Source organism: Rhinolophus sinicus, linkage group LG06 (assembly GCF_036562045.2).
Source record: "Rhinolophus sinicus isolate RSC01 linkage group LG06, ASM3656204v1, whole genome shotgun sequence".
Classification (NCBI taxonomy): Eukaryota; Metazoa; Chordata; class Mammalia; order Chiroptera; family Rhinolophidae; genus Rhinolophus; species Rhinolophus sinicus.
In genome coordinates this window covers 144199375-144213418 of record NC_133756.1, presented here as the reverse complement: position 1 = coordinate 144213418, position 14044 = coordinate 144199375, and the positions used below count along the sequence as shown (strand labels likewise).

General features: G+C 49.8%; 1 protein-coding gene across 2 annotated transcripts in view; it reads right to left on the bottom strand.

The window, feature by feature from the left end:
* Positions 1 to 984: 984 nt before the first annotated feature.
* The window catches only part of NAT10 (N-acetyltransferase 10), a 39000-nt gene continuing 25940 nt past the window's right edge, over positions 985 to 14044 (bottom strand). For both annotated transcript variants that reach the window (XM_019738510.2, XM_074336197.1), the window contains exons 17-29: positions 13432 to 13533; positions 13262 to 13336; positions 12586 to 12702; positions 11542 to 11675; positions 11285 to 11333; positions 8403 to 8499; positions 8210 to 8320; positions 7111 to 7283; positions 6482 to 6601; positions 6033 to 6131; positions 5539 to 5612; positions 4409 to 4492; positions 985 to 1782 (exon numbers count right to left, since the gene is read on the bottom strand). In XM_019738510.2, the coding sequence (XP_019594069.2) occupies positions 1671 to 1782; positions 4409 to 4492; positions 5539 to 5612; positions 6033 to 6131; positions 6482 to 6601; positions 7111 to 7283; positions 8210 to 8320; positions 8403 to 8499; positions 11285 to 11333; positions 11542 to 11675; positions 12586 to 12702; positions 13262 to 13336; positions 13432 to 13533 (1347 nt within the window). In that variant the 3' untranslated portion in view covers positions 985 to 1670. The remainder of the gene's footprint in view (positions 1783 to 4408; positions 4493 to 5538; positions 5613 to 6032; positions 6132 to 6481; positions 6602 to 7110; positions 7284 to 8209; positions 8321 to 8402; positions 8500 to 11284; positions 11334 to 11541; positions 11676 to 12585; positions 12703 to 13261; positions 13337 to 13431; positions 13534 to 14044) is intronic.

The window sequence follows — 14044 nt, the reverse complement described above, 5'->3', positions numbered from 1 at the left end:
TTTTTGGTCCAGAAGCTCTCCTCTCCTTTCCTGTCCATGTGTTACACTTCTAGGAATCAGGTTAATCAGGGCTGAGGAAAGGATCTGTTTGGACTTGCAGAAGACCAGTCCTTCTACAGCAGGGGTGTCCAAACTTTTTTCAACGTTTTTCACCAAGGGCCATATGCAGTAAAATACACAAACAGCCGGGCCACTCACTCGAGGTGAAGTATGTATTGCCTCACCTGGTTTATTTAAGTAAACTAAATATATTTTTGGAGTTTGCTGCGGGCCAATTAACAATGGATCATGGGCCGCAGTTGGCCCACGGGCCGCAGTTTGGACACCCCTGTTCTAAAGCCTATGAAAACCCAAAGCAGATCAGTAACCAAGAAAACCATATGAGTTTTTCAGATAAAAATAAAGAGTAGAAGTTGAAGACTGACGCAGCCAGGGAGTTGCGAACGATTGCCACCCACTGGCCGACACCCTGTGGCAGGGAGAAAGGCAGAGCCGAACAAAACCACAATGGAGCTGACCTCCACCTTGAGGTTTTCTTGCACTTGGTGACACGCGTAAGGAACCACCCTACAGAACCAGCAGAGGACCTTCAGGGTCAGGGTTTCAATAACACGGCATCGGATTTAGGTCTGGAAAGTAGACACCATCAAACAAACATACCAATGTAGGTGTGAAGCCACCACATAATTTGTCTCCAACAGACGGAAGGGACTAAACCACCTGACAGGAGGGAGGGAGGAAAAGAGGCACAGCTAGTTGGCTCCCAGGCACCACCCCAAGTCCCTCGACGACCCCCGTGGGCGCTGGCCACTGCCAGCACTTCCCCCACAGGATCCAGGGTTGGTTAAGCCCTGACTTCACTGCCCAACCTCAGTCTCAATTCCAACAGCCTCCAAAGCCCACCTGGCAGCCAAGATCCACCAGAAGAAATAGCACAAGATGCAGCTTTCAGCTATGTGGAGTCAGTGAGCACCCACAGGCAGCTGGTCTTTCCAGGATGTTGTTTATTAAAAATAGATCCTCTCTCCCTCCCTCACCTCTGCTAGCAAGAGGGTCTTGCCCAACATTGTTTTCCCACATGCATGAAATAAGTTTTGGGGACTCAAATGTCATCCTTCCTCACTTAAGAGCTCAGGTTTTCCTGGGCCCTGGGGCAGCGGCCGCCGGAGCCAGCAGTGGAAGGGAAGGTGCACAGCGGCCTGCCATGGCCACGTGATGGCAGGAGGCTCCTGCCACGCCAGGCCTCAGGCAGTTTGGACAAGAGGTCCCCCAGTGTCCCAGCAGCAGCCCCCTGAGCAGCACCAGAAAGCTGTACACTTAACCTGTGAGAAGGGACAAGAGTCAGCGTGGCTTCTACACATGTGGGAAGGAACCAAAAACGCTGGGCCCAAAGGCAATGAACTTCTGGGAAAGGAAGGCCAGGAGGAGGGGAGGAGAGGGATCCTTGGAAGGCAGCGGTTTGCCCAACCATCGAGGTCCAAGCGGACTTATTCAGAAGCGACTTTGCTTTCAGCCAGCAGCGGTCCATGGACTCCTGGCCAGCTTCCCGGTTTGATGGGGCGCTTGTTGCTTTTAACAGAGCAAGGCCACGGCCCAGTCCAGCCAGAGGCAGTTCAGAAAGTCAGGGTATCTCCTTATGCGTCAGCCGCTGATGCCCCAGTTTCTCTTCACTATTTCTTCCGCTTCAGTTTCATGTCTTTTTTGTTCTTCATATCCCTGTTTTTCTTCAACTTTTTGTTCTGTTTGGGTTCTTGTTTGGCTTCCAACTTCCTTTTCTTGTCACTGGAAGAAAAAAACAGCAGTAGCTAGAATAAAACACGCACAGATCTAACCCCTTTCAATCTGCTCTGCTTTGTCTGAAAAAGGGCCGCACCATCTGAAACAACGTAAGAACACTCGGTGAGACACAAACGTTCTCGGCAAGCCTATGCGCGTGGCACACACTGTGCTGGCGGCCGCGGCGACACCACAGCGACCCAGGGCCTGCCCCGACTGAGCTCCTAGTCTGTGGAGCAACAAACCCACATTTTAACACCTGAAGTCCGACTTCTACATGTTCCCCTCTCCCGAGACCTCAAGGAAAACCTGAGACATCACAGGGAAGACCCCCTCCTGTCACCCACCACTCAGGATGACCCTGGGAACCAGACATATTGTCCCACTGACTCCAAGGACAGCCCCTAATACAAAGCATGGGACTCCCAAGCAAATCCAACAATACTTTCTGATGTGCTGTTATTATTTTATTTTTTCCTAAACAGGAAGAAAGCCCAAAGGAATAGGGACTCAGGTTACACATTTTCAGCTGACGGATGGAGTCCTCATTGATAGGTTAGCACAAGTATCACTCAGTTTATGGCCACCCTCCTTCTCCCTCATAGATTAAAGAGTCTCTCCAGTGACATTTTGCCCTGGGAACAAATACCTCCCTATGAGGAGTAAACACTTCCATTTAGGGGCCATTGACATCAGCTGAATGAAGTGACCTCTCAGGAAAATAAAGGAAGAAAAAAGAAAGAAAAGGCCTCCAAGAATAGATAATGAATGTATAATGAAATCAGTATTTTTACCTCTCCAAGTACAAACTTCCCGTGTACTCCGAGCCCTCCAGTGCGTGAGCTACCACGTGGGTGGCTGGTTAATTCATTCAGGAGGCTCCTCACCGGCAGTGACAGCCAAATGAACCACAGGAGAGGCCAAGCTCTGTAAGTGTGGGACCAGCCCTTCCCCACACCAAGCATCTGTGCCAGTCAAAGGCACCGCACTCAAGCTCCAGCCATCCGTGTGCTACATCCGCCATACTGTCCAAACCAGAACTTAGGACACACTGGCCATGGGCTTTGGTGCCACGTCAGAGCGCAGCTGGGACATGAGGCCGACACTGATGCTGGGACTCTAGACACCAGTGATGGATGGAGATTGCAGCAGAGAACGTCTGATTTCTGGGACCTATGGTTCCTAGAGTCACAAGATGTCCTCTTTCCTAATGTTTCCAAAATAAGCTCTTCAGGGGACCTGTCAGTAACTACGGCAATACCGAGAACTCACGCTCCCCACCAACCTCTAAACCAGCTATGGAAGCCTCATGTCTAGAGGCCCAGGGCCTCTGCAGGCCTCTCTCTCCCTAACAGAAACCCCAGTGAAGGTTCCAGCCCAGGAACCATGGTTACGTACAAATGCAGCTTTCTGCAGAGAAGCTACTTGGAGCAAAGGTTTTCAAAGAGTGGTCCAGAGACTCCTGGATTGCCCAAGACCCTTCCAAATGGTTGGTCCCCAAGATCAAACTACAGAGGGTGCCAAAAAAATGTATACACATTTTAAGAAAGGAAAAAACTGTACTAAAATTGCAATACTCAATATATACCGATAACAAAAGATGAATACAAGTCATGTTTGACTTCTGCAATTACAAGAGGTGCTCAAAGTGGTTCCCATCAGTGTAATTTTAATACAGTTCTTTTCCTTTCTTAAAATGTGTATACATTTTTTTGGCACCCTCTGTATTTCCATAATAATACTAATATATTATTTGCCTTTTCCACTTCTATTCTCTCACAATTGTTCAGTTTTCCAGAGGCTATAAGACATGTGATAGCACAAAAAATTGAATGCAGAATTCAGCTGCTTTCTATTAAGCCAGATATTAAAGAATTTTACAAAAATGTAAATGTAAAACAATGCACTTTTCTTACTAAAATTTTTATGGGGAAAAAGGGTATTTTTAAAAACAAAAAACCACAAGTCCATTTATTGGACCATTAATTCTGAATGAACAAATTTCTTAAAATTTCTCAGTATTTAACTTCTAACACGGGAAATATGACTAGATATAACCCACATAAACGAAAGCCCTTTGGGGTCCCTCAATAATTTTTATGCAATAAAGGAACTCTAAGACCCCAAACTTTGAGAAGTGCTGGTTTAGAGGAAGGAGCGAGCACCAGGTGTAACTATGGGTATTGCAGTGGACAAATCTGGTCCTGATTCTGCCTCTGCCTCTTACTAGATGTATGCTTCTTGGGAAAGTACTTAACACTTTCAAGCCTTGGTTACTTCATCTTTAAAGCAGTGATAGTAATAAAACAGCCATCAGCCACCACATGTTGTCCTGAGGGTGAATGGGACACTGCAGTGCAGCCCACAGGAAGTGCTCAGTCACTGGCAGTTCTGGGACTGTTTCCTCCAGCCCATCCTCTGTGTGTCTGGGGAACACAAGGAATGCTGAGATCCAGGCCTAAGACATGGCCCTGCCTGATCTGTAGGAGACATGCTGTAAAAGTAGCGACCCTCCCAGGAAGAACTATTATTTTCTCTCAAGCCTTTTGGTCCAACCTCCTGTTTCCTAATGAAAGTTACCAGAGAAGCACAGAGGCGAGAAAGCCTCTCTTGTCAGATGTGAGGCCCTCACCTTTTCAGGCTGACGATCGAAGCATTCTGCCCGGCTTTGTTTAAAACCTCATTCCACTCTTCATCATCCCCACGGATTATGTACCTAAAAATCAGAAGGGAAGTATCAGGGCCTGCTTGAAGGAAAAGGGGACCGCTTCAAAGAAATTAAGGATAGTGACAACATTCATCTCAGACATGTCCTGTCACGAAAGCCAGGCAGAGCTGCGTCAGCGTTTGAGCAGCAGAGAGAACAGACGTGCAGTAGGGTCAAGAGACGTGGAGCCAGCTCCACAGGACAGGACCTTCACTGGGGCAAGGACGGTCGCCAGGCCTGCCAGCAGGGGTCAGTGACAGGACATTCCTGCACAGCTTCTCCCACCTGGCTCTCCTTCACTGCCCACCAAATAGCCTCCTGTCACCACCATCTTCTTGCTCCCTGCTACCTCCAAACACGTGCCCACAAGCCCTGGAATTGTGCCTCTGCCCGTTCCACCTTGCCCCACCTCTCGGGATCTAGCAGTCCTGGCAAGTCAAGGTTTTGATATTGCAAAGCTGAGGGCAGAGCTTGAAACCCTGCCCAGGGACCTCCTGGCCACTCCATCTCCCGTGTCCAACAACCATCAGTAATGATCGGAGAGGCACAAAGGCCACTCATTCTGGAGTTGCTATTCACATCAGTCCGCAGAGTGGGTAACACCATTATAGCTGAAGATGAAAGGACTAGGATTCCGGGTACACAGAGGGTTCCGAGCCAGGGGCTTTGTTGGATTATTTGTTGCAGTAGAATCCTTTCTTCAAACAGATTCACATGCAAAAGCCAAACATAGATAAGTGACCATTGAAAGTGAATACTCATCGACCAACACCCCCTTTCCTAGGGACCTGAGGCATGACATGGAACCCTAGGGATCTCGGGAACACGATCTGCAAGTCAACGTGGCAGAGCTGCTCTGGGGAAAACAAGTCCTCCAAAATTATGCAAATACCGAGTGAGGAGGTTTTGAGCTACTAGTGCTTCTAAAAGTGATCCCATGAAACACAGCTTACAGGGCACTGGGGACCCGGGCTATGGAGTAGAGACCTGCAAATAGGGTCCGTGGGCCCTAGACCCTTCCCTTCGCTTCCCACGAGCAGCAAAGGGGTCCTTACTGAGAGAGGTCCATGCTCTTCAGCTTCCCCACGTCTTTCTTGTGTTTCTCCTGGAATTCCTTTGCTGCTTCATCCTGCGGTCAAGGCCCCACAGACAGAGTAGGTCAGAGTCAAGAGGGGACAAGTCACAGAAAAAGGTGAGGCAGCAGAATATCACCACGGTGAGTAGCTGTCTCCTATTCCTCCGTGTACTGCCCACACCATTACCGGCAGCTTTTACTCAAGTGTATGTGAATATAAAATGTGCGTTTTGAAAAGTCTAAAAGGACAAACGAGGTTCACAACAGCAGCTGCTGGACTGCTGGCACACACACCCTCAGGGGGCGGCAGCCGTGTGTGCTCGGCACACCCAGGACACGGACACGAGGGGAGCTCTGCTCACTCACACCTACAGCACGCGACACCACGAGCTCAGTGAGTGCAGAGGGCACGTCCTAAAGGGGACAGGGCCATTCGACACATTGGGCGTTCACAGGCCTTTCGCGGGGGCGTACCAGGTCGTCACTCAGCGTCTTCAGCGTGGGCTCCATGACCACATCCTTCACTGCCACCATCTGCTCCTCAATGGCCTTTTCCTCCACTTCATTAAATAGCTACAAAAGACAACAGCCGAGAAGCAGACGATGAGACAGGGGCAGGGACCCAGTCACTCGCTACCAAGTTAATTAGTGCCAACTCTACATAGTTTAGGAGAACATGTGTTCATAGTGAGAGTATAAAAACACAGACTGCACAGATATCAAATTTCAGCAGTGGTGCGGCTGGGAGAGAACAGGGAACATTAGAGACAGCTGAAGCCCCCCATTTCTTCAGGGGTGGGGGGGGTGTGTGTGTGACCTGCAGCAAATATGGCCAAATGCTAACATCTATTCCTCCTGCCGCAGGGAGTGGGTTGTTAGTATTATTCCAAGCAGTCCAAAACCTTGCTCTCAGCCGAGGTTACCTTCACAACTTTCCGGATGATGCGGTTGAAAAGTCCCATCAACTGGCCCGAGGGCAGCTCAATCTCCTTTTCCAGCTGATCCACAGACTTATGCTGCAGGCCAATCCCCAAGAGAAGAGCCTGGAGGACGGAAGACCTGTGGGAGTGACCGCTGGCACCAGCCTTGACCCATTAAAATGGCACTGGGAACCAAAGTTACTCTTCTGACCACAGCTATCTGGTACAAAATACCGACTGGCACTGCACATTTAGGAATCTTCTCTTTCATCCTTACGGAAAACTACCAAGAAACCTCCCTCTTCCTAGAATCCCCAAACTAACTTATCCAGACAAACAGCTGCTTCACGGCCACATTACAAAAATTCGGGGTGCTCCTGGATCTCTACTAAGGTAGAGTAAGAATCAAGGCAATGCGGCAGGGTAGGAAGAAAGTGGATTCAAACTGCAGCTCGTCCACTTATTAACTGTGTGGCCAGGCGCATGACTAGACTTCAGAGCGCAAGAGTCCCCACTTCTACCCAACCATCAGGAAGAACAAAATTACATCAACGCATCCAACCAGCACCCAGCACATAAATCGCTCCATAAACCCAGCTTCTTTCGCAGCACACGAGCAGCAGGAAACCTACCGACTGGGCAGCCGACAGGGCCAGGTCCCCCAGCTGGTTCAGGAAGTACATCCGGGAGACGGCTGGGATCATGTCCATGATCAGGTGATAATCAACCATGTTCCGTGAATACATTTCGAGCCTCTTCAGGTCATAGGGGAGAAAGACTGCTTCCAGCTCCTCCCTGGATAGGGCTGTACATGGGACGGAGCCAGACAGGTCAGGGCAGCCCAATGCCCTCCCAGGGTCTGACACGATTCCCAGGCAGCACACACCTAGTCCCCAGGTGGCACCTAACAGCCGCTCCTCCCCAGGACGTGCAGCCAGAGCAGAGCAGGAGAGGAGGTACGTACAAGTACCTGCCCGCCGACATAACAAACCACCCCAGGCAGCCCTGAACCCCCTGCAAAGAGGAGGCAGCTCTGGGCCATGCAGGGACAGGGACAACTGGCATGTGACCCTTGCTCAGAGTTCCACGCCAACCCATCAGTCCAAGGAAAGGCTCCCGTGCCCAGGACTAGAGGAACACAACACTCTTTCCCCAGCTTCACAGAAAGTGTGCACGCTCTGCCCAGCTCAAGGAACAGAGAGATTTCCGTCAAATGCAATTGGCAAAAAAGAAAAAGTACACACACACATATTTAGCAACAGAAAGAAAAAAAAAAGCCCACAGCTGTTAATACAAATGATCCCTTACACAGTTTTTGGTATTTTAAGTATTCAAACAGAATTTATGTGCCCAAAGCACTGCCGTGTGTTGGGGACACATTCTCATTATAATTTCACAGATGAGGAACCTGAGCCACAGAATTGAGCTAGTTACCCTAGACCACAGGATTTAAATCGGGTTCCGTAATTTACTAGCTATGTGACCTTAATTGACATCTCGGAAGTCAAATCACATCCCTGAAGTCTTGTTATGAAGATAAAAGGTACTGTGTGTGACAGCGCGCCCGAGGCAGAGCAGGGCCTGCTGAGTGGGAGGCGGTCAGCGGGAGACGTAGGCCTAAGACCCGTCTCTCGATTCCTAGTCCATCCCTCCTCCTGGACCACGGCACCAGCCTCCTACTGCCACACGAGCGAGCCGCTATCAACCTCCATGCCATCCCACCCCACTCACCTGGCTGTGCTGGCTTCCCGATGTTCCTGTTCTGAATGATGTTCAGAGCCAGGGGAGGAGAGAAGGTGCTAAACTGGTAGGACAGCAGCGCCAGGAACCGCCTGCGGAAGTCTGGGGGGACAACCACACAGTCAGAGGCCTGGGGGCCTCCTGCCCGTCACCTCGCTGTCACCCCCCTTCCACTCAATGTCACCTTTCCAAAAGGCCGCAAGCCAGGCTCCCTGGTCAGCTTCGTTCTCCTCAGTCAATGTCTTCAGCATGATGCACGAGTGTTCTCCCGTCAGGTCATTCTGAAAACACAAATTCCTAACTGGCACCAAGCACCCCTTTTGTCAACCATCTGTCATTGCCGAAGGGCAAGAATGCAGAATGAAGGCCCTTCCTTCTTCCGCAGCAGGAGACGTGCCCTCACCCTCACACTGTCACGCGGCCTCATTTCCCACACCAGGGCTTCCCAAGACCATGTCATCCTGTAGCTTCCTGCAGGCAGCACGGCGTGGAGTAGAGAGGCCCCAACCTTCAGAGCACAGCTGCTCTGCACCCACGGACACGAGCCACTTGCATCAAGTAGATTCTGGACTAAGAGTTATTACAGCTTAAACTCCACACGATCTAATCAATTGTGTGTTTAGTGCCTCACAGCAAAAACTTTACGTCCAACACCCAGAGTTCCCATGCTAGCAACCAGTTTGCAAGTGCAGGCTTCTTTAGGTGCTAAAACAGTGACCACAGGTTTTGAAATTTTTACTACATAACAACAAAATCCCATACCATAAAAACATCTAACGGATTTCAACAGAAGAGCACTCATGTAACAAAACGCCAGCACCAAGTCACAAACGAGCAGCACAAGATCATTGGGACATATTGAGGTTACGCTGAACTCAACCGTCTGCATTCTCCTCGCAGTCAACTGCCAAATTTATATCCCAGCCTCGACCTCTCAATTGGGAACTACCCTGGGATACTGACTGCACTCTCCAAAATCAAGACTCCACACTCCTTCCTCTGCTGATGACCTCCCTTCACTGAGAAAACAGGAGCAAATCAGAAGAGAACTTACTCATCTTCCAGCACCTTCCACACCCACACTCTGTCTCCCTCTTGCGAAGGACGTGGCGGCCACCTCCTCCTGCACTCCCGGTCCTCCCCCCTCGTCTCCTCAAGGCCTGCATTCCTGCAATCAGCTCCCCTCACCTGCACTATTACTCGCATGATCTCTGCAGGATCAGACTCTGCAGCAAACATGTTCTAGAATCTCCCATCTGATAAACTTGCCTTAATTCCAGTCTCCCTCCAGCTACCTTGTTTCTCTGCTTCCTTTTGCTTTGTGTATGACTCACCCACTCATGGTCTATTTCCTCACCTTCTACTCTCTCCAGTCACGATGATCCCTCCACCCCATTGAAGCTGCTTTCACTCAGATCGCCAATGCTGAGAAGGCCAATGGCCAATTGTTTTTCCTCATCTTACTTGTTCTCTGAATAGCCATTCATTCCCCTTCTTGAAACACTCGTTAATCTTGGCTGGTGACACCAAACCTCACGACTGTCCTAGGGATCAAGGCGACTCCTTCTATCTCTGTTGCTGCATCTTCTTCCTCCTTCCTCTAAATGTTGGAGAGTCCAAAGACCCAGCCTCTTTTTCTCTATCTACTGTATGTCCCTACTTTCAAGAGCTTTAAATATTCATTCATTGAACAAAAGTATTCACTGAATACATACTACTATATATAGTACATGCTATCAAGTGCTGGGGTTATAGCAGTGAAGAAAACAGACAAAAAAAATCCTTCCCATCAGGGAGCATATCCGATTAGGAATATATTGATGATGCCTAAAACTACCTCCTGCCCCGACCTTCCCCTTGAACTCCAGACTCCTATAGTAAACTGCCTATTCCATATTTCCATTTGGACATCTCTCACTTACTATTGCAAAAAAAAAAAAAAAATTCCCACTTTTCCCTCCAAAACTGTTCTTTTCCCAGTAAACAGCACCTCCAACACCCAGCTTCTCAAACACCCAGTCTCTCAAGCCAAAAACCTAGGAATTATCCTAGATCTCCAGTTCACTCATCTTCCACATCCAATCCGTCAACAATTCTAGTCAGTTTGACCTCTGAAACAAACGTTGCATTTGGCCACTTCTCTCCAACTTCACTTCTTCTCCCTCGGACCAAACCACATGTCTCACCCACTCCTCTCCTGCCTCTCCCCTTGGGCCACTGCCATCCAGTCTACACCGCAGCCACAGGACCTTTCCTCTAATCCCTTTCGCCAACTGAACAGGAAGAAAATGCCAAGTCCCTACACAGACCTAACTCCCCCACCATGAACCACTACCCTGTTCCTTTAAAGACTCTCCTGCCACACTGGCCTTCTTTTGTTTCCTTCCCAGAGTTAGCGACCACCTCCGTCCTTATGCTTGTTGTGCCCTCTGCTTGGAAACGCTGTTTCTAGGACTGTCACGAAGCTGCCCCACTCTGCTCATTCAGGTTTCAGTATGAGAGGTCACTGCTCAGACGCCTGACTACTCATTACACTGCAATTTCAGTGTTGGGTATTCTTCACAGCGTGTATCACTATCTGAACGTGTATTTGCTCACTTTTTTGTTGCCTGTTTCTCCCCACTGGAAAATAAGCTTCATGGCTTTAGCTTGCTCACTGCCTGCTTCACTGCAGGTTGCTAAATAAATATTTTTTTAATGAACTGACAGTCACGATCTCTCTCCCCTTCCATAATAATCCTCTATGGCTCTGTCACGCATTCTCCTAAAACCACTTTTCTTTCCTTTTTTTTTCATTCTCGGAGGGTCCCAGGCTACAGGATTCCAGAGTTAGGTGAGCAGGTCCATGCGCACCTCAGTCACTAGATAATCAAGCACAAAGTCCAGAACCCAGCAGGAGGGGACACGGCCTGTCAGTGAGGGGGTCTGTTACGGTGCCCATCTGAGCAAAGCCCTTGGAAGCACAGGCACACCCACTCAGAGCATCGCAGGGGGCCCAGAGCTCTGTGCAAGGACAGACCTATCACTGCAAACCCACACCCCTCTTCTGCCAGACGCCTCACTCACCGGGGTCTGTCTCAGGTAAACAGGAACAAAGCCAGCTCGTTTCCAGAATCTGCAAAGATAAAAAGAAAGCAGGTCACCGTGTGCACATTCTGGGAGTGGCTGACAAGATACAGCTAGGACAGGCCAGGAGGAACAGGATGACAGAACGTGTGACAGACCCCTGCTGGAAAGGCAGGCACACAGCCCACAGAACTATCGCTGTCAGGACAGCAAGGCCAAGGAGGGGAGGCAGAGAGGACGGACGAGCAAACCCTTACTTGAGGAGCCTGGGGGTCAAGCCATAGGACACACCCAGGTAATCCAGGCGCTCTGCAGGCCTCTCATTCAATTTGAGGAGCAAAGGAGGCAGGTCCTTCCGGGGATTCACAACCTCTTCCAACAAGCTGACGGCCTAGAATGAACACAACGAACACCAGAACAGGTTTCTTGGTTTGTTCCCATGGTTTTTAAAATACAGGAGCACCAGTAAGTCCAGTGCTCATTCCTAAGTACACCAAACCCCTAGACAAGCATGGATCACACTGCTCAGAACCCAAAAAGCAGAAGAGCCACACGGTTTAGAAATGCCTAACAGATACAGAGAGACAAGATACGGTCCTGAAGATGGGGGCTGAAGATTCAAGTCTGTCACTGGATATCTTTGTGACTTGGGAAGCGGCAAACATCTGAGCCTGATCTTAAATATAAGCCCCTTCCCCACCTCCCCACCAGGCACACTGTGAAATTCAAATGAATGTGTGTGAAAAGCCGTCCCAGTTCCTAGCATTAATCACCTTACCAATAGCGGCAGAACTTCTCTGAGGCTGGGCTTTAGTGCTAAGAGGAGAGCCCAGAGCGGTGGTTTTAAGCTGGAACGTGATTCAGCATCACCTGGGAGCTTGCTAAGACCTACATTACAGGCCTCACCTGAGCTTCTGACTTAGGTCTGGGGTAGGGCTCAAGAATTTGCATTTTTAACAAGTTTCCAAGTGAGGCTAATGAGGCTGATCTGAAGATATCAAACGCCAGGCTGGAGAAGCAGCAGCTTCTCCAAAATGGAAGAGGAAATCTGCTACTACCATGTTTCCCCGAAAATAAGACCGGGTCTTATATTAAGCTGTGCTCCAAAAGACGTATTAGGGCTTATGTTCAGGGGATGTCCTCCTGAAAAATCATGCTAGGCTTATTTTCCGGTTAGGTCCTATTTTCGGGGAAACACGGTACTCACAGAGCCCAGCCCACTGGACAGTTCTCCACGATGCTCCTGAAGACCCAGGGAAGGGTCCTCCCAGAAACCAGGAGTTCGGCCAAAAGATGCTTACCTCGCTGCTGACGGTGTGGATTTCCTGTGACGCCTCAACGACCTTTTCCTCAAGACAAGGGAATCTGCCTTGGTAATACATCTGCAGCAGCTGCAGAGCTCGGCTGCCATAGCCCATCTATGAGCAAACACGAAGGGAAACAGGTCAAGGGAAGAGAGCTGTTCTAGTCAGTCTAAACCGCATCTGTGCCCCTGCACTGCTCCTAGAAAGCCTTTGCTCTGGGTCTTGCACTTGACAAAGAACCAATGAAACCCCTCAGTGAGGCCGAAACAGAGACCCTAAGGACGGCGTAGTGTAACCCCCACTCGCGCACTGTCGGCCCATCAAAAACAAGCCAGGGGTCACCTGAGCGTGAGGATGGCTGGCTGTGTTTTCTGGCCCACAGATCAGCAAGCCCCAAAGTGACTCTCTACAGCTGCTTGTTCCTCAGTGGGATTTCTAAGAGGCAGGAGATAATTACAGGAAGTAGATCTGCTTCACAAAGGAGGAGCGAGCATAGGTGATCATCCCACCCCAGCCCCGGGCAAAGTGCATGGCAGAGGAGTGCCTGGAAACGCTTGCTCCTTGACCAGCTTCCTAGTCTCACAACCAAGCACACCTGCCCTAACAGGCTGCCGGCACCACGGCTGCAGCCAGTAACAGCACTGCAGGTCTGAGGGGCACAAGGACACATTACCCCTTGATAATCCGGGTGAACAGCAATGCGAACGACCCTTCCACCTGAAAGGCCACCGAAGTCTGGATCTTGGAACTGTGTGGGAGACACAAGCCAGTAAGTTAGCGACACGACCATCCTCCGATGCCACCGGCCTCACTTACTCAGATGTGCCCAGGAAAGCGCATCACCTGTTCTGACACCGTCCACGGAATCAGGTCCCCTGAAGCCTTCTTGCCTCGGGACAGGCTGTTCAAGATGGACTGGCGCGAGATCTCCCCCTCAAGGCACACCTATGGGGGAAGCAGGGCAGTGCAGACTAGGAGGCAGGCCCAGGGGGAGCCCATCACACAGCAACACCAATGTTCTGCCGGTTCTAACGAGGCCGGCTGTTTCCACTCCAGCTCAGGCTTTAGCCTGTAACTGACCCACCCATTTCCAATGCAAGTTTCCTTATGGCGCCCCAGGGGCATCCTGACACGCACTGACAAGGCAGAGTGCCGACATCTTCCTGACCCACAGACAAAACCACACTAGAGGAGGGGCTCCACGCATACTGTGCGTGTGCACACGTCAGTGAAGACACAGGACGCTCACACAGAATAGTGCAAATTCACAATGACTCAAGCGTCCGATAGGAGAATGGTTAAACACAGCACGCTAAGTGCATATAATGAAATACAATGCAGCCTTTTAAAATTATGCAGATTATAAATATTTAACACACTGCAAAAACAAGCAGATTACCAAGTACTATGGGTCTATGTTTATGGAAAGGAAAAATGATATAAAAATGCATAAATA